General features: G+C 46.0%; 1 protein-coding gene across 1 annotated transcript in view; it reads right to left on the bottom strand.

The window, feature by feature from the left end:
* Positions 1-372: 372 nt before the first annotated feature.
* The window catches only part of MINAR1 (membrane integral NOTCH2 associated receptor 1), a 37,240-nt gene continuing 14,366 nt past the window's right edge, over positions 373-23,246 (bottom strand). The window contains exons 2-4 of the mRNA XM_015459232.3: positions 11,792-14,151; positions 9,615-9,869; positions 373-4,621 (exon numbers count right to left, since the gene is read on the bottom strand). Of these exons, the coding sequence (XP_015314718.1) occupies positions 4,424-4,621; positions 9,615-9,869; positions 11,792-14,092 (2,754 nt within the window). The 5' untranslated portion in view covers positions 14,093-14,151 and the 3' untranslated portion in view covers positions 373-4,423. The remainder of the gene's footprint in view (positions 4,622-9,614; positions 9,870-11,791; positions 14,152-23,246) is intronic.

The raw sequence follows: 23,246 nt of genomic DNA, 5'->3' as shown, positions 1-23,246 counted from the left end.
GCAACCCACTGTATTCTTCATGTCACAAGGAGTCTGACACGACTGAATCGACTTAGCATGCATGCACACATGGATAGCTAAGTCACTGCTGTACAGCAGAAACTAACACAACGTTGTAAAGCAACTATATTGCCAATAAAAATTAATTTTAAAAAGTCAGGATAGTCATTCTTCTTTGTGAGATTTTTACTGGAAGGGGGCTTGAGGGAGGTTTCTGGGGTGCTTGTATGTCCTGTTTTTTTTTTTTTTAATCAGGATGCTAATTACATGAATGTGTTCCATTTGTGAAAAAGCATCCAGCCAGTCACGTATGATTTGTGCATGAAATTAACTGCTTATAATTCATGCATATAACAAAACCCCACAGCATGCTACTTCATCATTTCCAGTTTATTCTCGATTATATTTGGAGAGGCAGATTTTACATGATAGCTTCAAACCAACCATTATACGTTAACCAAATTTTACACAAGCCATTTGAAAAAAGATCTAAAAATGTGCTTAGTTATTGGTATTATATAACATTGATCAAGCACCAAGAGTGCACTGAGAGCTTAGAACAAACATAGAAAAGACAGTCCCTGCCTTCGAGGATCCCCACTCCTTTAGACTCTAAAGTTCAGAGTCGTGCACATAAAACTTCACCTAATATTTCATACCCCTTTATTCATAAGGCATAAATAAGGAAGTTTGTTGCATTTCTCCTTATTAATAAATATCGAATACCCTTTTCCCCTGTTATACCAACTATTATTAACATTGTTGCCTTTAAATACAAATTTCCAATGTACAATATACAGTATACTCTGATTTGGTATTCACACAATTGAGCACAATCTTCTTGCAGGCTGGTTATAATATGAAACAGGTTGGATTTCAACGTTCACACATTTTTATACGACTTAACAGAATTGTGTATTCTCGGCAGAGCTTTTTTTAAGAAAAAGGAGGTGCCGTGCTCTTAAACTGATAAACTATAAACAAAGACAGCACTGCCTTGATTACAATAAGGGTATCAGAGCTTATGCAGGTTCCAAACAGTGACTTTCAGCACATCTATTAAGCCAGCCTTGCAGATACAAACCACATAGCTGCATGCCCTAAAATACTAACAATTTATGATCAGCTAGTAATGGGTGATACAAGTATGATTTGCTTTACTATATTTTCCATTTAAAGAAGGTACTGGCGTAAAATATCTGAAAACTGTGAGCTGGGAAATACTCTTTGCTTCTCTGCAAGGCTATGTTCAGAGCAAATTCAGACTGAAAATGAGGATGTGATGATTATGACTTTATTTGGATAAAGAGATCTAATTTTAAAATAATCCCTTGATAATGTCCGATGGTTCATTTCTTTAAAATGCAAGAGAACTGAAGTGAATTTTGATAATATAATGATATTCAGTTTAGGCACAAGAAATGGTACTTCATCAGAATATGCCAGATATGGTGGTAGAGGCTGTTGCCTACTACAGAAGTCAGGCCTGACCCTAGGTCGCCCACAGGGAGCTCATAGCAGCAGGAGATGAGAGGCAAATTTTAGAGGAATAGGTAGATGCTTCATTCCCATCCAGACTCTGGTCTTGACCCTTTCTGCAAACAGAGGGATGGAGGAGCTGGAGTGAGTCTAGAGGTCCAGAGAAAGAAAGTGTAACAAGCTTGGGATCAATGGAGAGAAAGAAGCCAACTATGAACTTCACATTCTCTAGACCCCAAGACTCCAAGCATCCATCAGGCTTCACGCCATGGCAAAAGTGCATAACTTGACACCAGACTCAGAGCTACCAAGCTAAGGACAATCGCTTTCCAGAGGAAACCCCCTTGCCTGGGGGTCATGGTTGTGTGGTCTCCCAGGGGGGTGACCAGGTCTGGATGTTTCCATGATGCAGCAATGAGTGGAGCTGAATTTTAAAGCTATGCTGGACTTAGAGCAAGACTAAATTTCTTTGACTACCTTCCCAGATATGAAAAGTGTAGGAGAAAATTCTTCACTTCTATGCATTGGGAGGGTGCTTATACTCACGCCCTCCCCAGGGAGCTAGGCACGTGGCCCAAAGAGGGCCCTTTAAGAAGAAACTCACCCAAGGGCAGTGGCCATAGTGGTTTGGTCGATCCGGCGTGATCCTACCTGGCAAACGGAGGAGTCCGAATGGGATTTGACAAATTTTTCTTAGCCTGGGTGACTGCATCTCCACTTCTCTGCAAATCACAGGGCAAGAGGTTGGCAACCTACCTACCTCTGCTGTTCTCATGGCTTAACCTGTGATAAAGGGGAGAGCGTCAGGGCTAGGGTGTTTTCTTGAGTGGTATAGATTGGGAGGAGACTTGGGAACCCACAACTCCAGAGGGTATTAATCTAGAATCCCCTTTGGGCTGAAAGAAACAACCTTATTTAATGTGCCCAACCCAAAACAGAGCACCAAAAGACTAAATTCTGACAATAGACAGTAATATATATTAATATATTTTTCATTTTCAATTATAAATCCTCAGGTTTCCATACTAAGGCTTAAATTTCAGTCACCTAGCTGAAAATCTATACATAAACATGAGACTATAAATAGAGAACATGAAGACCTCTAAAAACGAAGGTTTACTACAGATGAGAGCATCCATCCTATATTTATTAACAACACAAAATGTTCTGACTCCCCTTTGGGGGAACAAGAGAATTAGACACAGCAAGCTAAGCAGTATTTGGAAGATTTTAGGATGGATGCTGAATTTCTATTGCTTTAAAATCTGAGATGCTTCCCAAAACTCCCTTTTAGGAATTTATTCTATCATCAGGCTTCCCTGGAGGCTCAGACAGTAAAGAATCTGCCTGCAATGCTGGAGACCTGGGTTCAATCCCTGGGTCAGGAAGATCCCCTGGAGAAGGAATGGCCACCCACTCCAGTATTCTTGCCTGGAGAATTCCATGGACAGAGGAGCTTGGCGGGCTAGAGTCTATGGGATCCCAGAGTTGGATGTAGCTGAGTGATTAACAATTTCACTTTTCTTTCACTGGAGTGACAGGATTCTTACTACCGTTTATTTATATTCCACTTTGTTTTCGGAAGAACTAAGGTAGCTAGTTTTTGTCCATTGTTTTTCTTTATCCTATAACAAGACATTAGGATCTGACACTGAACAGGATTCTTTCTGTCCATTCATGTCAAAGCACCATTCAACAGGTGGAAACTGAGATCAAATTCTCATGAATGACAATGGCTTCCTTACACGGGAGAAATCTTGCTCTCAAGTTAATTAACAGAGAAGACAATAAACCAAAATCAGGTATTTAGATAGACATATAGATAGATAAACGGTTAAATAGATAATTATTTTTTTGCACTGCTGACAAATATTTGAAACTATGGAGTAGATGCTGGAGTAGTTGAGAACACCTCAGAGCCTTTATCATATTATCGACAAGCTTTCAAAATCTTTTTAAAGCCATTGGAAATGGCTGGTATTATTGGTGCACAGCAACCACGGTTTATAGTTGGAAGGTCAAAGTTCTGCCATTGTCTCTACTCTTCAAGGCACAAGGACAAGTTCCAAAATCAACTCATGGTAAAAGGTGGAGTATCCGTACTACCAGGAGATAGAAGATGGAGGAGATGACCCACACACCAAGGCAAGGATGGGAGGTCCTTTGGGATACCTTGACTTTCAGATGTTGAGCATACATCATTAGTGAGCAGCCCTCCCATGGCTTGGGGTGGCCACTGGAAGGTCTCCTAGCCTGAAGACCTTGGCCTATTAAGCAGAGAGGTCACTTTATGCCATGGCTGACTTGGCAGTCCAGTACCTTCCTACCCTGGGCACCAGGAAGAAGGTCCGGAATGTTTCCATGAAGATCTCCAACAAAGAGCATCATGATGACAGAAGGGCAAGTATGAAAAGTCAGTAGCCCTTGATTACAGTCAGCAGAGAAGTAAACAGTAACCCCCTATGGAAACATACCCTGTTACTTCACCTGCTATGGTCTAGGAACATTAAGGAAGAGAGAACCCAGGCTTTTCTTTCTCATATTGCTCTCTCTTAGCTTTCCTTTAAAGAAGTATGTATTAACCATCTCCTCTATAGCATATTCTCCACCATGAAATGGAAAGAATCCAACCAATTAATCTTCCTCTTCCTTTTTTTTTTTTTTTTTCCTGGAATTCAGTTTGTATCTACTGGTCATCCATTACATTCTTTCGGTAGGAAAAGATATTGCACTTCTTAAAATTCATCTGTGTCATTAAGTCAAAGCTAATAGGTAGGTAGACATCTTTCTAGAATGAATATTTTCCGAAGACCATCATCAGCATTTGCAGAAAAGCCTCCATGATTCCTGTTTTAACAAGTGGTGCCTGACCTGCCACGTGATTTTAGACTACAGAGAAAGATGTCAGAGGTCACGAGCCATTGGCAACATCGCCTCCAGCAGCTCATGATTTCATCGTGCAGATGGGCACAACGATCACCAGAATGACTGTGCATGCAGCCGCAGCAATCAGAGCCGCTATCTTGCAGACCTTGGCTCGTCTGAATTCAGCTTCTTTCCGTTTTAGCAACGAGTCGTAGCCCGGAGTATAAATGTCTTCCATCCAGTACTCTAAGTTGTTTGGATTTAAAGATTCTTGAGTCTAAAAGTGAAGAGAAGATGTTAGAAAGATGGTGAATATTTGTAAACAGGTTCATCACCCTTGAAGCATCTCAGCTGGTGCTTGAAGCACCTTGAAGCTGTCTGCAGTTGGCAGTGGTGTCCAAGCTGCCCACCAGCTCCTCCTGAGATGGACCACCAAGGACTCAGTGTCCTGCACACCCCAGATTGCACCTTCCCCCTCTTACTACAAAGGTCATGATGGTCTCAACACAGGAAAACCCAGAGGTTTTCTGGGGACAAGCAAAACAGGGCCGAGATAAGCAAGAGTCTACACTTCAAGGGCGCACAGCCAAGAACGGGCTGGCCTCACTGTCGGGGAAGCAGGGAGGGTCACTGACAGATATTCTCCACTTACAGTCCCTAAGAACAGAGCTGTTTGAAGCAAGGCTGTTCTATTACTCTGATTCACTTCCCAGTTCTTCAGAAAAAGCCTCTACTGAAAAATCAAAGGCATGTCCCACAGAAGCAGCTCAAACAAAACATAAAATATTTCCATCTCAAACATCTGTCTGAGCAGGTCAGGCCACTGCTCAAAGGCCAGGTCTACAGACTGTCGGCAGACCACCCCCAGGCCAGGTGCAGCATCCCCAGTGGGAGGCCCCTCCCTGACATTTTGTCTCCTGGCCTCCTGAGATTAACGATTGTCTGTGAGAGAAATATCGTATTTAACCTGTGTTGCCCATGAATCCTGTTCTCCATGGATGGCTATAATCTATTTCCATAAAGAGAAGCAGTGTTCTCATTTTACAGCAAGCATTTAATAATGTGAGTGGCACATAAAAGCGGCAACACATTGCAATTCCAAGTTGAGGTCTCCTAAATCTCTGAAACACAAGCAAAATATCCATTTTGAAGATGTTCTCAGATTGGTCAATGTTGATAAAGATGGGTGTGTTACAAATTATGTACACACACACACAGAGGATTACAAAACAAATACTTCCAAAACTTAAAAAAAAAAAAAAAAAAACCCTCAGTGGTTCTAGGTTATTGGAATATTGATGATTTTCTCATCCACGTTAGTCATTCTCCAGCTGTCCTTCCAGAGCAGTTCTCTGTTCTTCTCCACCTTTCTGTGGTCCCCCCAGGTCTTGGTCCATATGGACGCATCCCTGGTGGGTCCCCTGGTGGCTCAGATGGTAAAGAATCTGCCTGCAATGCAGGAGATGTGGGTTCGATCCCTAGGCCAGGAAGATCCCCAGAGAAGGAAATGGCTAACCACTCCAGTATTCTTGCCTGGAGAATCCCATGGACACAGGAGCCTGGCAGGCTACAGTCCATGGGGGCCACAAAGAGTCCAACATGACTGAGTGACTAACATACACACTGGTGGGTTCAGTTGGTGGAGCACCAGTCCTCAGGCTCCGTCTCTGATGGACTACATTTCTATCTGGCACCTGCTTTCACAGCTGTGGGTCCTGGTGGGTTTCATAAATAGCTCCCATCTCTGGGCCTTCAGATCCAAGGGCAGCATCAGCCTCTCACCGATGCTGGTCCCTGGGTGCTTGCTGGGCTTTAAACCCCACCTACACTGATGCCAACAGCCCCCTCCTCCCATTCCCATCCTTCCATGAGTCCACCAGCTGCTTCCTGATGGGATGCTGACAGTCCATACGCCGTGGACCCCTCTGGCATCTCTATTGCTCTCCTGCTGCTAATGGCCTTCTAGTACTGGGGCCAGCAGACACCAGCCCAGGAGCTAAATTCAGCCCAACACCTGCCTCTGTACAGCGTACAAGTTAAGAATGGTCCTCACATTTTTTAATCACTGAAAAAAAAAGAAAAGAAAAACAACAGTCAGGGATACGTGAAAATCATAGGAAATTCAAATCGCAGCATCAAAAGAGAATGTTTTATCAAAACACAACCATGTCCAGTCATTTATTTAACACAAATTGTCCATGGCTGCTCAAGACTATCATGGGCAGAGCTGAGCAGTTGAAGCCTAGGGTGCTGCAGTCCATTGGGTCGCAAAGAGTCGGACACGACTGAGAGACTGAACTGAACTGAGCAGTTGTGATGACAGAGATTGTAAGGACTTCTGGGTCTTAAGGTAGTTACTCTCTGGCCCTTTAGAGGAGAGTTTGCCAACCTTTGTTCTAGTCTATTCAGTTGTTTAGTCACTAAGGCATGTCCCATTCTTTTGTGACCCCATGGACTGTAGCCTGCCAGGCTCCTCCATCCATGGGATTTCCCAGGCAAGAATACTGGAGTAGGTTGCCATTTCCTCTTTCACAGGATCTTCCCAACCCAGGGATAGAACCCATGTCTCCTGCATTGGCAGGCAGATTCTTTATCATTGAGCCAACCGGGAAGCCCTTTCCTGAATAGATATGCTTTATGCACTGCGATTCAGTCAGTGAAATAAACTATTTGTAATTAGTTTTTTCAATAACTGTAAGCTCTCATGACACCCAGTAGCAGAGAGGTGATGCCAAGGTTTCCCAGGACTCAGGGAGCATCTTTGATTGACAATTGCACCTGCTGAACACTGGAAATGGAAATGGTATCTTTGACGTATCCTCAAGGCGCCATTGCTGGTGAATTTATATCTCGAAGCCAAGAGACAGCAAGAAGATGGTCCAGATGCTGAGGCTGCCCTAAGACAGTACCTGGATCTCTGCAAAGTGATGGAAACAAGGAGGGTGGTGCCTTTCTGCCTTTACCAAGTTTCTGATACCTATTCTACTTTGCTGCAAACACCCTCGAAAGGCTATGAAACTCCTTGCTGTCTTACATTTTGTGAGATTAGATATATTATCCTCTGCTTTTTTAAGTGATGTCACCTGAAGCTCTCTAAAGATCTTCAACTTTTTATAATTTCACCGTTAGTGCTTATAAATATTGCCACTTCAAAATCACATATATCTGTAAGAGCAATTCTCTCAGACTCAGCCTTCCAGACGTTAAAAAGATGTTTCTCAATCTATGATTCATTCAGTTAATCTGACCATGTCAAGGTCATCCCATGATACTGGTGAGACACTGATTATTCCTCCAGGTGAGCCATTCATACCTCCAAGTCTTCCCTGATTCGTGGCATCCTAATACTCACAGAGCACAGTGTGGTACCCACAGCAAAGTGTTAGGACCACCTCCAGGAGAAAAGAATCCTATATAGCCTGCTTGCCAGCAGGATGGTGACAGGAGAGGACGTGGCCTGAAGGGTCAAATGATAAGCAGCAGGCACGCGGACATAAGGTGCGGGAGGGGACAGGGGCCACGATATCTCCAGGGTCATCCTGATAGCACCACCCGCCTGACTCTCAGGATTTGGCCGGAGATGCTCCTCCCCATAACTGCTGTCAGTTAGGCACCAACATAAACCAATGTCATTGCGGTCACTTTAGTGACACGAAGCCCCACTATACTCTCATCACCAGAAAAATGAAATGGTGACGAGGCAACATAAGATGAAAGAACAGAAGTATTACTGCTGGAGAGTCCGACAGGAATTCAGACTTGTCGGACCTGCAGCAAGTTCTTGAGTTTCTCGGGCCTTGATTTCCTCATTTACCTGCTTGAGATGAACATCATCACTCCTGCCTGCAGGCCACTGAGAGACTGTGGTAAAAAAAGCACCACACAGGGGCTTCCCTCGTGTCTCAATGGCAAAGAATCCACCTGCTAATGCAGGAGAAGTGGGTTCAATCCCTGGTTCGGGAAGATCCCATGTGTGCGGAGCAACTGAGCCTGTGTGCCACAACTATTGAGCCTGTGCTCTAAAGCCCACCCATCTCAACTACTGAAACCTGCAAACCCTTGACTTAAGGTTCCACAACAAGAAAAGCCACCACGATGAGAAGCCTGTACACCACAGCTAGAGAGTAACCCCCGCTCACCACAACTGAAGAAAAGCCTGTGCAGCAAGGACCCAGCACAGCCAAAAATACATTTATAAATAATTATATATATTATAAATAATTAAAAAAAAACACCATACGGAGTTGATTGATTTCAGCATCCTTTCATCAGCCTAAATACCTTTTCAGTCCCTGATTAATGCCAGGTACTTGAAATACATTCTTCTCATGTCTCACACCACCACCACAAATTAGAAGTTATCATGGAGAGTTAACAGGTGAGGGGACCACAGCTCAAACAGGTGAATGTTCCAGGCTGCACAGCAAAGTGGATGAGAACCTCCACTGTGGGAAAACACATTCCTTTTCTCACCACCGTACTGGCCCTCCTGCAGACTCTTGGCTTCAGAGCAAGGCAATGTCAAGGGATACCTTGCCATACCAGCCTCCACCAGCATCTCCCCAGCTGCCCTTTAAGTGGTGGGGACATTCAGGGACCTGGACATACGTGACTGGCAGCAATAAGACAATGAACCTCGCTGCCCACAGATCTAACCAGCAGGTGAAGGCAAGGTGCTTCCCTGCTCCCAAGATGATGCAGACACACAGATAGACGCAGCGTGGATGGAACCACCAAGATGCAAGCGTGACCGAAACCCAGCCCTGCCTGTGGTGGAACAGCAAACACACCCTCTAGCCACAACTGCATTCACAGAGTTTCCAGGGGTGGCGCTTACCTGGGGCTGCTCCATACGGAAACATAATCCATAGCTTGGCTCCCACAAACATGCTTATCCCACGGGCTACATGTGGAAGGAGAAATCAGGCTTGTGTTCCATTAACCAGTTGGGATCAGGTCTTAGGAGCAAGCATGAGAATCTGCACTTGGTACGGAGTCTTAAATGCAACGTTAGCAAATTGATGCCCAAGGTCAGTCCACCAATGAAGCATTCCTGTTGCTAAATGTTTACAAGCCAATAAGCAACATAGCAATCCCCTGGTTACACATCTCTGCCTTATGATGTATTCATGTTCGGTGTTCCATGGTGGGGACCAAGGGGGCTGAAGGGGAGGGAGTGAGTGGCTAGGGCATCCTTCATCCATTTCTGCATCCACCGGGGTGTGGCCAGGCTTCCCCTACCTCACCCCACCCTGGGCAGAGAGGCTCACCTGCAGGTCCAGGGCTGTCAGCTTGCCCTTGTCACCCGAATTGCGTGCATACTCCTCGATGGTCCAGGAAGGCTGGCCCCGCTTCACCTCTGCCAGCTCCGTGAGCCGCATGTCCGTGTACAGAGGGTTGCTCTTCATGTGGGCCTTGAGAGAGGCGGGGTAGGGGTGAGGGCTGAACACCTGCTCCACCAGGAAGCCGTCCTTGGGCTGCTTGGGCAGGCGGTGCTGAGGGGGGATGTCGTACTGCCTGTCTGCCTGCAGAGGGGCACAGAGAAGTCCGGGAGGCCACACAGATGTGGTCAGATGTCACACTGGGCAGACCCCAGCTTTTCATCACTAGGTGCTGCTCAGGTAGCAACATGCAGTTATTCATGAGCAAATAAGATTGCCTGTACCGGGGGACATTTACTAGGAAAAGCTTACGACATTAATACTACTCATACGACCCAACATTTCTGTGCCAGAGAGAGACGATTTTATCTAATCTTCATGCCATGACTACTACTATTAACACACATTATTCTGGTAAGCAAAAGGAGACCAGAAAGACTCAGTAATTTACCCCAGGGAGCACAGCTGCTAATGGCAGGGAGCCGGAATTTAAATTTAGCATCTGGCTTCAGAAAAGCCTTGCTTAACCACTGCACAGTGCCGCCCCCTCTTTCTTCCCTTCCTTCTTTATTTCTGCCACACTATGTGGTATGACAAAATCTTAGCTCCCCAACCAGGGATCGAACCCATGCCACTTGCATTGGAAGCGCAATCTTAACCAGTGGACCACCAGGGAAGTCCCTGCCCCCTCTTTCTATTACCAATTTCTACCTGGTCCTGAGGAGTAAAAGATACGGGTATTTTCCCCAAGGAACTGGCCGAAACCATGGATGACACACTGCTTCTTTGGATGGAGGAAGCCAAGTCGGAAAGGACATGGTGAGAGCCTCCACTGGTTTTCAGGAACATCTGCTCAGCCTCCAAGACAGGGAACGGTCTGGATCACAGTGTGGAGGCAGGAACCTGCCTGACACCGCTGGCATCACTGATGCTCTCAGTCCCTAGTTATGAACCCGGGGCTCTGCTCTCCATGAACCCTGTTATAACCCAGGCCTTCTGATACCTTCTAACTTCAGGCCCTCAGATCTCCACACACATGTCACTTCCTCCAGGAAGCACTCCCTGACCCACCAAGACCAGGTCAGTGCCTACCTATGAGACCCCTTCAGACTGTGTACGGAGCTCACAGCCAGCACTGTCCCACTGAACTATAATGGCCTGTCTGTCTGTCTGACTGTCTCCTCCACTGGACTGTGAGTTCCTCAAGGGCAGAGGACTATCCTGATCACTAAGTCACACCACTAAGGAGAAGGCGCTCCAAGCTTTATAAAAGGGATGGATACAAACACTATGGGGTTTCTCAGGTGGTGCCAGTGGCAAAGAACCTGCCTGCCAGTGCAGGAGATGTAAGAAATATGGGTTCAATCCCTGGGTTGGGAAGATTCCCTGGAGAAGGGAATAGGTACCCAGTCCAATATTCTTGCCTGGAGAATCCCATGACAGAGGAGCCTGGTGGGCTACAGTCCAGAGGGTTGCAAAGAGTTGGACACAACTGAGTACATAATGCAAGCAAGCTTTTCTGACCTGGAAAGTTACCCACTGCCCACACTTGCCCCCACTGCTCCTACCAAGGAGCTGCTTGTGTTCTAATCTGGCAGTTCATATGTATACCTAAGATAGTTTAAAAATAAAAGCTGGTATCTACTCTGCACAAAGATGACTAAAGGAGGGAAATCAGAGACCAGCAAGAAGCCCCTGGGAAGCTTTCAGAGGCTTTTGAATTAAGAGGCCTTAATTCTGGGGGCTAGCCAGCCATCTCATCCTCTGCCACCCCGTTATCTTTTTGTCTTCAATCTTTTCCAGTGTCGGGGCTTCCCTGGTGGCATAGAGGTAAAGAATCTACCTGCAATGCCGGAGACCCAGGTTCGATCCCTGGGCTGGGTAGATTCCCTGGAGAAAGGAATGGCAACCCCCTCCAGTATTCTTGTCTGGAGAATCCTATAGACAGAAGAGCCTGGCAGGCTACAGTCCATGGAGCCAAATAGAATCAGACATGACTGAGCAACTAAACACTGAGAAAAACAACAAAGCTGGCACCCAGTTATGTGACCTTAAGTGGGCATTACCTCTTTAGACTTCCGATGCCAGTCTTTACTGTCTCCAGGACCTCGCTCTTTGATCTCCTCCTCACTGATGCCCATGCGGTTGGAGTAAGTGATGGTGCGCCAGTCCCTGGGTGAGTTGGAGATGCTGGCAATCTTGGATTCTGTGGCACTGTTCTCCTCTGTCAGGGACCTGGAAGACGGCCTGGTGAAGAGGCTTTTTTTTAAGGCCTGGACACGAAGGCTTTCGCTGTTGCTCCCACTGGCATCTGAGCAGCACCAGTCAGCCGTATTCTCCAGCTTGGGCCCATGGGCACCCTTGTGGGCACGGAACATCCGGGGCGAGGCGCTCTCATCAGATGGAGCCTCACTGGTCAGAGAATTGAGGTCTATCTGCACGCTTACCTTCTCGGGCTGCTGCATCTTCTGGTCTAGTTTATTGAGCTTGCCCAGGACCTGGGAGATCTCCTCACGCACACCCGATAGTGACTCGAGCTTCCGTTCAATCTCCCCGATCCTGAGCACCAGCTTGCACACGCTGGTCTTCAGCTCCTCTTCTGAGTGGTGGCTGTTTTCTGGCCGGCTGCCCTTCTCCCCTTGGCTGCTGGGGAGCCCATTGGCGATTCTGGTGAGGTGGTGCTCTGGCGAACTGTCACAGTCCGACTTGTGAAGCTGAGATAGGGACCCTGTGCTGTTGTAGCAGGATGACTGCATGACCCCCGTTGAGCCACTGATGCTCATGTCGTCAAGAAACCGGAAGATGTCGCTGATGTCGTCACTGACCACCTCCGAATCATCATCGGAATGCTTCACTGCATGCCGGTCACTGTACTTGCCCTGCCCGGGAGTGCACAGGTCCTTGCCTTTTTTGGGCTCCAGAACGTGCAGGTCAGTCTGGGTGCCCACACTGCTGGTGTCTGAGCTCAGCTGCCCACTGGTACAGCTGATGCTCTTGTCTTTAAACTTTTTGACTGGTTCATGCTTCTCCAGGTCCACAGGGGATGGAATCTCTTTAGATTTGAGCCCATTGGGCTTTGCTGAGTAGCCGACTGGGAGGATGGGCTGTTGATCCTGTGGTGTCAGGTAAGCGGGGCATCTGTCCGGGGTTGGGAAGTTGGGTGTCTGACTATTGGAATTTGGATAACGGAGCTTCTCCTCGGAGGGGTTTCTGTTGAAAAAGGAACGTTCAAAGTCAGGAACTTCTTCGGTGTTGAGGCTCCAGCTTTTGGCCGGCCAGGGGGTCTGCTTGCCTGTTTTGCCAGGACAGCGCCGGGCCTCCTGGGGCCCCATCACTGGAGTGGGCCCAAAATATGTGGAGGCCTGAAGGTCATCTAAGCTCTCATGCTTTGCCCGCCTCTTGTCAGGAACCGGGGAGTACTCGGGGTTCAGGTACTGGCTGCTGTAGGGCATCTCAAAGCTGTGATGGGGGAAGGGCGTCTTGTGGGACTCCTTGCGGCCCTGGGATTTCCTGTGCTCACCCTCAGCCTTGTTGGCTGGGCTGGCCAACCCAGGGGACACAGCCATCAGATTGTGAAAGTCCTCTTTGAAGATGTTCCTTTTCTGGACACAGGACTGGACCACGAAGGGCTCGTCGTTGGAGATGAAGGTCTGCTTGATGCCCTGGGGGAGAGGCAGGGAGTCCTGATCAGACATGGACTCGCTCTCGAGGTTCATGGGGAAGTAGGTTCTCTGCATCTCGCAGGGCTGAGGGCTGGCCACGGAGTATGGGGCCAGAGCCTGCAGCCTGTCCAGGGAAGCTGCCCGGTTTTTCACATCTTTGCTGACCCCCAGCAGGAAGTTGGGTTCAGAGGCAGGAATGAACTGCGGGCAGTCCTTGCAGTCCACCTTTCTGCACTTGGATGACTGGCGGGTGGGGTAGCCCCGGCTGAAAGGCCGGTCACTCAGCTCACAGTTGAGGGGCTCACACTCGGCTGCACTGCAGATCTCCGTGTCTGAGCGGCACGAGTCAAAAGAGGCATCTTTCTTGCGCATCTTCTGCCGGCCTCCTGGCAGCTTCTCCTTGGCGGCACCCCCATTCATCTGGATCAGGTTGAATATGGTCACGATGTCCGCGGCCACCATGATTTTCTTGGACTGCTGGTTGTTTACAGCGCATTTCATCTTGTCTTTGAATAACGTGGCTGGGAAGTTGGGGTCAAGACAGGCCGTATAGAAGAGCACGCTTCGCAGTTTGGCGAGCTGGGACAGATCAAAGCGGGCGCACAGGGATTTGCAGAGGTCCTGGTAGGAGACAGTATTTTGCTTGCTGTCTAATTCCTCCAAGATCTTCACCAAGAAGAGGGACGTTTCCTGGTTGGTCTCCATGGCTTAGAATTTTACAGGCTAGCTGGCGACACTGGAAACTTCAAGTCAGTTCTGTGGGACTGATAATATGGAAAAATAGTAGGGAGGGGAAAAGAGGATTAGAAACATCAGTGGAGTTTTAAGTCAAGCTGGTCCTGAACCACATAAAGAAATGCAAGGAAAGACTTTTTAATACTTAGAAATGTTGTAAATGCTTTAAAAATATTTATAAATACCACGTCATAATTCCCTTCCAAGGAACATTGGACATGGAAACTGGGAAATCTAGATTTTCATCTTAACCTACTGATTAGCACTTAGATGCTGGGCAAAGGCTTTCAACTTTCTGGGGAACTACCTAAATAAATTATGAATGACTAAAGGAATCTACCTAAAGAAATTAAGAATGACTTTGATTTTGCATAAAAATGTTCACTGTGTATATGTGCAACTGATTCACTTTGCTGTACACCTGAAACACAACATTGCAAATCAACTATGCCCTCCTAGAATATTCTTTTAAATAGTTACAATCATAAAAAGATGCTCATTATATGGTAACAATAGTGAAAAATAAAACATCTTAAATATCCGAATATTAGGGTAATGCATAAATAAAGCAGGTTACGATATACAGTGATTTTTTACAAACATTAAAATTACATTAATGTAGGACTTCCCTGGTGGTATAGTGGATAAGAATCCTCCTATCAATGCAGGGGATACAGGTTAGATCCCTGGTACGGGAAGATTCCACATGCTGTGGAGCAACTAAGCCCTCACACCACAACTAGTGAGCCCCCATGCCCTAGAGACTGTGCTCAGCAACAAGAGGCGTTACTGCATGAGAAGCCGGTGCACCACAATGCAGAATAGACCCTGCTCACTGCAACTAGAGAAAGCCTGTGCACAGCAACAATGACCCAGGGCAGCCCCAAAGTAAATAAATTACATTCATGTATATCCTTACAATGGAATACTGCTGCTGCTACTGCTGCTAAGTCGCTTCAGTCGTGTCCAACTCTGTGCGACCCCATAGACATCAGCCCACCAGGCTCCCCTGTCCCTGGGATTCTCCATGCAAGAACACTGGAGTGGGTTGCCATGTCCTTCTCCAATGCATGAAAGTGACAAGTGAATGTGAACTCATCAATAAAAAGGTACAAATTACTAATATATGTAGTAAATGACATGAATGAATCTGAAATATATGGTGCTTGAATGAAAGAAGCCAGACTTGAAAGGCTACCTAGCATATGGTGATTTTGTCGCTAAGTCATGTTCAACTCTTGTGATTCCATGGACTGTAGCCTGCCAGGCTCCTCTGTCCATGGGATTTCCCAGGCAAGGATACTGGAGTGGGTTGCCATTTCCTCCTCCAGGGGATCTTCCTGACTCCGGGATTGAACCCGAACCTCCTTCACTACAGGCAGATTCTTTACCAACTGAGCCACCAGGGAAGCCCCTCTTATTATACGGTTCCATTTTTATTATATTCTGAAAAACAGATCCGTGGTTGCCAGACACTGGATGTGAAGCTAGGTGTAGGCGAAATGGCAAGGTGTAGACAAAACTCCATCCTGGATGATGGAGCTCTTTCACATCTCGATTGGAGTGGTGGTTACATGTCTCTCTGCATTTGTCAAAACTCACAGAACTGTGTGCTAAAACGTGTGAATTTTACTTATGTAAATTACATCTTAATTATAAAATTACACATTGGAGACTTTTGATGACAAAAGAAAACTGAGGAATGACATTCTGAGTGAAAATGTAAAAATGAATCTGTATCTATAGTAAGATCTTAATTATATAAAATTATATCTTCTTGGAAATGAAACTGAAAGAAAATAATATACACTAAAATGTTAATGGCTGTTACCTTTGGATTGCAAATATAGATTTTCATTCTGAATTAGTCATCTTTGTTTCTCAATATTTTATTATGCAAATTTTCAAACATACAGGGAAGTTGAAAGAATTTTACAGTGAACACTCATATAACCACCATCTGGATTCCACCATTAACATTTTACTATATTTGCTTTATCACTTATCTATCCATCTACCCTTCATGAAGCCATCTTATTTTTTTAAATGCACTTCAAAACAAATTGCAAACATTTGTGCACCTCCTCCTAAAGATTTCACTGTGCCTATAATTAACCTAAGTCCAATAATTGTTTACAGTTTCTCTTTTATTAATAAGATTTACATACAATGACATGTACAAAATTTGTGTGTATTTGCTGAAGTTGTAACAAATGTGTGTGCCCGTGTTAAAAGCAAAACCTCTATAAGATCTAGAATGTTCCCATTGCCCCCAAAGTCCCTCATATCCCTTCCCATTCAATGACAGTTCTTATTTTTTATAGGTAACATTAATATTTTCTTCATTATTTTCCTTCTTTTCCAAAATTCCTACCATGACCACACATTATCTTTTGCCATCACCAAATCAACACAGGAGACGTTAAGAGACGCGGGTTCGATCCCTGGGTCAGGAAGATTCCCTATACGAGGGCATGGCAACCCACCCCAGTATTCTTGCCTGGAAAATCCCATGGACAGAGGAGCCTGGAGAGCTACAGTCCATAGGGTTGCAAAGAGTCAGACATGGCTGAAGCGATTTAGGACACACACATACAAACAATAATTAATCTTATTTTGAAGTGGAAAGAAAAATCTCCATTAATGAACTCGGATGGAAAAATGAAAAACATCAAGCCAAAAGCTTAACAAAGCATTACAAGAGAAAGTGAACTTCTCATGGATAAATTTGGACCCAATTTCTGAGATTTATAAGGAAATATCAAATTACACATGGGAACCTTGCCAGTCACTACTTAGCAAAGGCATTTTGACGACTGACTTATAGATTGTCAAGTTGACTTGGCCCATACACAGCCACAGAGCTTCCCAAGTGGCGCTAGTGATAAAGAATCCACCTGCCAGTGCAGGAGAGGCAAGAGACATGGATTCAATCCCTGGGTCAGGAAGATTCCCTGGAGAAGGAAACGGCAACCCACTCCAGTATTCCTGCCTGGGAAATCCCACGGACAGAGGAGCCTGATGGGTTACAGTCCACGGGGTCACAAAGAGTGGGACACAACTGAGAGCACACACACAGAGCCTGTTTTCTAGGGGAACAGTGTTTTTTATAGGGGTTAACTTTCAGCTGCTCTGGACCACGGGTTCTCTCTCCATCCTGAAGGCAGTGCTCCCAATGAGAATCTATACCCTCTCTCCATGAACGTCTGCAGGGACATGCAGAGATGAGTGGCCTGGATTTTCTTGTATGGAAAAGGTAGCTGAGCCCTGAGAGGCTCTGCTCCTGCCCAGAACAAGTCACAGGGAAACCCCCATCTTCCCACACAGCTCTCCTTCCCTGCCCCATCTGCCCACTTCGTCTGATGAGAGTGCTGTGTGTCAGGATGTTCTGGTTTGTTCCAGGTGGGGACAACCTGCCAAGCTCAGTCTTCAAGAAAACAAGCACAGAAACTTGAGCAGAGGACAAATGAATATAAATACTGAGGGAAGAGCAATTACAACTCAGGCACATCAGATTTTATATACAGGGGACACAAAGCACTTTCAGAAATTCTAGAATTATTTCAAAGATTTCTAGAATTCTTGTAACAGTCTTAGGAGGCTTCTTTCACTATCAGTTTCTGACAGACCAGCAAACAAGTTCAGAGCCCTGCAAGTAGCAAGCGGGAGCAAGGATCCTCAGAGCTGGACTTGCAGTCCAACCCCATGGACCTCCCCCAAACCCAAGACCCCACTTTCCTGCGAGACTGTCTCAACTTTCTATTCTACTTTCTGTGGTGAAAATTTTACTAATCCCAGGTCAAATAAGAACTTGGAAAATCAAGCCCCAGCATCTCCTGAAGTGAATAAAGGCAACATAAGTGGGATCTGTCTAAACCTGACTTGTTTTCTATTAAGACTGAAATTTAGGGGATTATGAACGGCTGGCAGGGTAGGCAGGTGCCCCTGTGCCAATGGACACATGCCTGCTGTGTGCTTAAGATGATTAATCACCACAGAGAAACCCATGTAGATTTTCTACAATGTGCCAATGAATGCCAGAGAGGAATAAGGAGCAAAAGAGAGGCCAATGGAAAAACATTTTCTAGGCTCTGTGACAGTGCAATAGGATCTGGCTTGCAGCACACAGTCCCTGGCAGCTACCTCCTCAGGTCACAAAACAGCTCTGCGGTGTGGAAAGAGTGCTCCCATTTAGCAGATGAGGAAACTGAAGAGAGGGGAGGGAATGTGAGCTGCCTGGGGCCCAAATGGACCACAGCCTGGGCTGAGGATGCTATGGGCAGAGTAGCAGGCTCTGTCTTGTGCCAGGAGGAGGGAAAGCATCACTGCCAAGGGACAGAAGTGAATTGGTGGTGGTGGGGTGCTGAGCAGGACGGGTACTGCAGCCAGACCACCTACTATGTGCTGGGGCTTCACACAGAATGTCCACAGCAGCCTGGAGAGTGCAGCACCACCACTCAGACACCTGTGCGGGAGGATGACGGAAATGAGGCCAGAGGGAGAAGGAAATGCCAGGTCTGAAGCCAAATTTGCTGAATGCTGGATCTTTGATGCTTCTCTTAGCAATGACAGAGCAAGGAGGAAATATCAGCCCAAGATCTCCGGGGGCTAAGCGAATCTGCCGTGGAAGGTGCACAGGTGCACATGTGTGTGCACACGGAGACATACACATAGAGACACACACAGACAGACTCATACACTCACACACACACTCATACATGTTCACACACAGAGATACACAGACACATTCATACACTCACACACATTCATACAGACACTCTCATACATGTTCACACACAGAGACATATGCTAATAGACACACATTCACACAGACACACCCATATACTCACACACATTCACACAGAGACACACACCCAAGACACTCAACACACATTCATACAGATACACTCATACAATCATACATGTTGACACACAGAGACACACTCATACACTCACATTCACATAGATACATATACTCACAGACACACTCACATACTCACACATGTTCACACCCAGAGACACACACAGAGACACATTCATGCATTCACACACATTCATACATACAAGTCATCTGAGCAATAGTATGTACACTGAGCAAGGGACCACGGTGAGCCCCAGGCCAAGCCCCTCCCCCTTACAGACTGGAAAATAGGGCTGAGCATCATCATTTTTCCGGAGAAGGCAATGGCACCCCACTCTAGTACTCTTGCCTGGAAAATCCCATGGGCAGAGGAGCCTGGTAGGCTTCAGTCCGTGCGGTCACGAAGAGTCGGACATGACTGAGCGACTTCGCTTTTCATTTTCATGCATTGGAGAAGGAAATGGCAATCCACTCCAGTGTTCTTGCCTGGAGAATCCCAGGGACGGGGGAGCCTGGTGGGCTGCCGTCTATGGGGTCGCACAGAGTCGGACACGACTGAAGCAACTTAGCAAGCAACCATCATTTTTCAAAACTACATGGAGAGCTAGTGGCATAATCAGCCCCAGGTCACAGGGCTCCTGACACCTTGCCATTTTCACAAGTGTCTGTGTAGAAACTGTCAGGCCTCAGAGAAGCAGAAACCAGAGGCTGGGGACCTCGGGAGAGTGAGATGAGTCGCAGCCACTGGGAAAGGCGTTTTCCCAAGGAGGCACCATCGGCAATGGCCTTGAAGACTGGAGAGGGGAGGGTGTGTGATGGTCTGGAGGAAGGAGACAGAGGGAAGATTCCAAGGCAGAGGGCAGAGGCATGAAGGGGTGACATGGTAGAGTCTGTCTATGTGGTCAGGATAAGCAGGGGAGCATCCAGAGAAGGCAGGATGCTCAATCTGGGCTAGGTGTCTGGACTTGATTCTGTGGGCAGTGGAAGCTGGGAGCAGCGACAGTGCCAGAAGGGCCGGACCTGCAGCTCAGATGAGCATTTGCTCACGGGATGCACAGACTGGGGCCCACATTCTCTTGTCTGCAACTCCTCCTGTATACACACAGCCAGGAGAAGAACTCCAGGCTTTTCCATCTCCAGACACATGGCTATTTCCACTACACATCTACAGCTTCAGAAAGGGCTGGAACCAGATTCTGGACTTTTCCCCACTCCCTCATGATGCCATGTGTGATTCTTATGTTGTGCTCCAGCTTGACTAATGCAGCTGTCCAGTCTACCAGGCTCAAATGAATGTCCACCTTTTCATAATCTTATGCATTTGTAACTGCTCAAAGTGTTGACATCAGATGTTGATCAAAACAGAGAAGAAGAAAAGGACATGATTTAGGACTATAACTTGCAGAACAGCCACATGAATCTTCGGACAGAAGACAAGCTCTCTGAATTTCATCTCCACCAACTCCCTTAAAGCTTTCATCTTCCCTTTTGCCAACCACTCCAAAAGTCTGATGAGGACTAATGATACAAACCTTGAGCTGGATGAGCGAAACTTGGTTATAAGGTGTTCTTATTAATGTTTTCCAAGATGCAATGATATATTGATCTTTCTAACACTGAAATAATGTGCCAAGATGCAGTGTGGGCACAGTGTCCTCACTTTACGCTCATGAAAAGCACGACAGAGAGAATTTCTCTGCAGCATCTGGGTATTGGCCTGGCTTGTTGTTTTGGATTTTTGTATTTTTTTTTCCCCAGGATGATGGATGCTACTGTGATTCAGTGAAACTCTGGATTCAATGAAACTATTAAAAGAAGGCATTCATCTAGGAATCTAAAATTTATGGATGGGAATTTCTACCTCCCTTGTGTCACCTGCAATAAATTTCTAACTGAAAGAAGGCCCCTTTCTCCCTTCATGGCAGTTTTCCTCCACAAAACTGCTAATGAGGGCAAGTAAAAATTACAAATAAGATGGCAGAAATGTTTCCAAATACATCATACAGAATAAATGTAAACATGCTAAATTTACTGGTTTTGTTGTTGTTGTTCAGTTGCTAAGTCACTAGGTTGCTTTGTGACCCTAGGGACTGCAAATGCCAATATTCCCTGTCCTTCACCATCTCCCAGAATTTGCTCAAACTCATTTTCATTAAGTCAGTAATGCCACCTAACCATCTCATCCTCTGTTTTCCCCTTCTCCTCCTGCCCTCAATCTTTCCCAGTGAAACGTGGTCCTTTTCCTGACAAAAAAGTGGTCCACTGGATAAGGGGATGGCAAACCCCTTCAGTATTCTTGCCTTGAGAACCCTGTGAACAGTATGAACAGTATGAAAATTTACTGGTTAAGAGACTGTGACTCTCAAAGTGGATTTTTTAAAATTAAAACAAACAAACAAACAAACAACTGCAGTCAAATGCTACCTATAACAGGCATACCTAAATGCTGTCACAGGAAGGATGCAAGTATGCCAATGGGATAAGAAAATATCAGTCAAAACCAAATCAGAATATAGTTGGTAGCTTTTACGGGCAGATTGGCATAATAGTTAAAGGTCATAGGCTCTGGAGCTCAATTGCTCAAGTTCAAATTAAAGCTCTTCCACTTACTAGCTGTGTGACTTGAACAAATTCTCTTTGTCTCAGTTTCCTCGGCTATAAAAGGGGAATGTTAATAGTATTTACCTCTTGTTATATGTATTCAGTTCAGTTCAGTTTCTCAATCGTGTCCGACTCTTTGTGACCCCGTGAATCACAGCATGCCAGGCCTCCCTGTCCATCACCAACTCCCGGAGTTCACTCAGACTCACGTCCATCGAGTCAGTGATGCCATCCAGCCATCTCATCCTCTGTCGTCCCCTTCTCCTCCTGCCCCCAATCCCTCCCAGCATCAGAGTCTTTTCCAATGAGTCAACTCTTCGCATGAGGTGGCCAAAGTACTGGAGTTTCAGCTTTAGCCTCATTCCTTCCAAAGAAATCCCAGGGCTGATCTCCTTCAGAATGGACTGGTTGGATGTCCTTGCAGTCCAAGGGACTCTCAAGAGTCTTCTCCAACACCACAGTTCAAAAGCATCAATTCTTCAGCACTCAGCTTTCTTCACAGTCCAACTCTCACATCCATACATGACCACTGGAAAAACCATAGCCTTGACTAGACGGACCTTTGTTGGCAAAGTAACGTCTCTGCTTTTCAATATGCTATCTAGGTTGGTCATAACTTTCCTTCCAAGGAGTAAGCGTCTTTTAATTTCATGGCTGCAGTCACCATCTGCAGTGATTTTGGAGCCCAAAAAAATAAAGTCTGACACTGTTTCCACTGTTTCCCCATCTATTTCCCATGAAGTGATGGGACCAGATGCCATGATCTTCGTTTTCTGAATGTTGAGCTTTAAGCCAACTTTTTCACTCTCCTCTTTCACTTTCATCAAGAGGTTATATGTATTAGTGTCTGGTGAACATTAAGCAATTTGGCAATAGTGGTAAGGTTCAAGTTAAACAAGGGATTCCCTAGTGGCTCAGACGGTAAAGAATCTGCCTGCAACGCAGGAGACCTGGGTTTAATTCCTGGTGCAGGAAGATCCCATGGAGAAAGGAATGGCAACCCACTCCAGTATTCTTGCCTGGAGAATCCCATGGACAGAGGAGCCTGGTGGGCTACAGTCAATGGGGTCCCTAAAAAGAAGGACATGACAGAGCAACTAACATTTTATATAAAAAGGAAGGTACACAAACATATATGGAAATGATTCATACCATGTTTAGCAGAGGGTTTCCTTTGGAGAGAAAGAAGGGGAAGGAAAAATGCAGTTTAAGGTCTAAAATTAAATCTCAGTGTTAAGAGCTGTCCTGACATCTGGTGACACCTGGAGGGCCTTTAAGGATCTAGTCACAAGTTCCTCTCCCCACTCTGCTCCCAGATAGGATCTCTCCTCGTCAAGGGGATCTGGCAGTTTCTACTTTTCCCCAAGCAGCAAGTGTTGGTACCCTGCAAGCCAAGGATATTCAAATAAGCCAATCACAGCCTCCCATGGAATCCAGGGGTCCCCTCAGCCCTTTGTTACTATGAAGCCTGCCCTCAACAGACCATGCGAATTCACTCTGCTCTTGAGTCAATCCCTGTGTGACCCTGAATGATGTGTTGCGTCCTCCCCCTAGACTATGAACTATGTGGTTAATGAGCTGCTGTTGGTAGAGAACAGACTTATGGACACAGGTTGGGTAAGGAAGGAGAAGGTGGGATGAATGGAGAGAGTAGCATGGAAA

This window comes from Bos taurus, chromosome 21 (genome assembly GCF_002263795.3).
Source record: "Bos taurus isolate L1 Dominette 01449 registration number 42190680 breed Hereford chromosome 21, ARS-UCD2.0, whole genome shotgun sequence".
NCBI lineage: Eukaryota > Metazoa > Chordata > Mammalia > Artiodactyla > Bovidae > Bos > Bos taurus.
The sequence above is the reverse complement of the archived record's forward strand: the minus strand, read 5'-3'. Positions and strand labels throughout refer to the sequence as shown.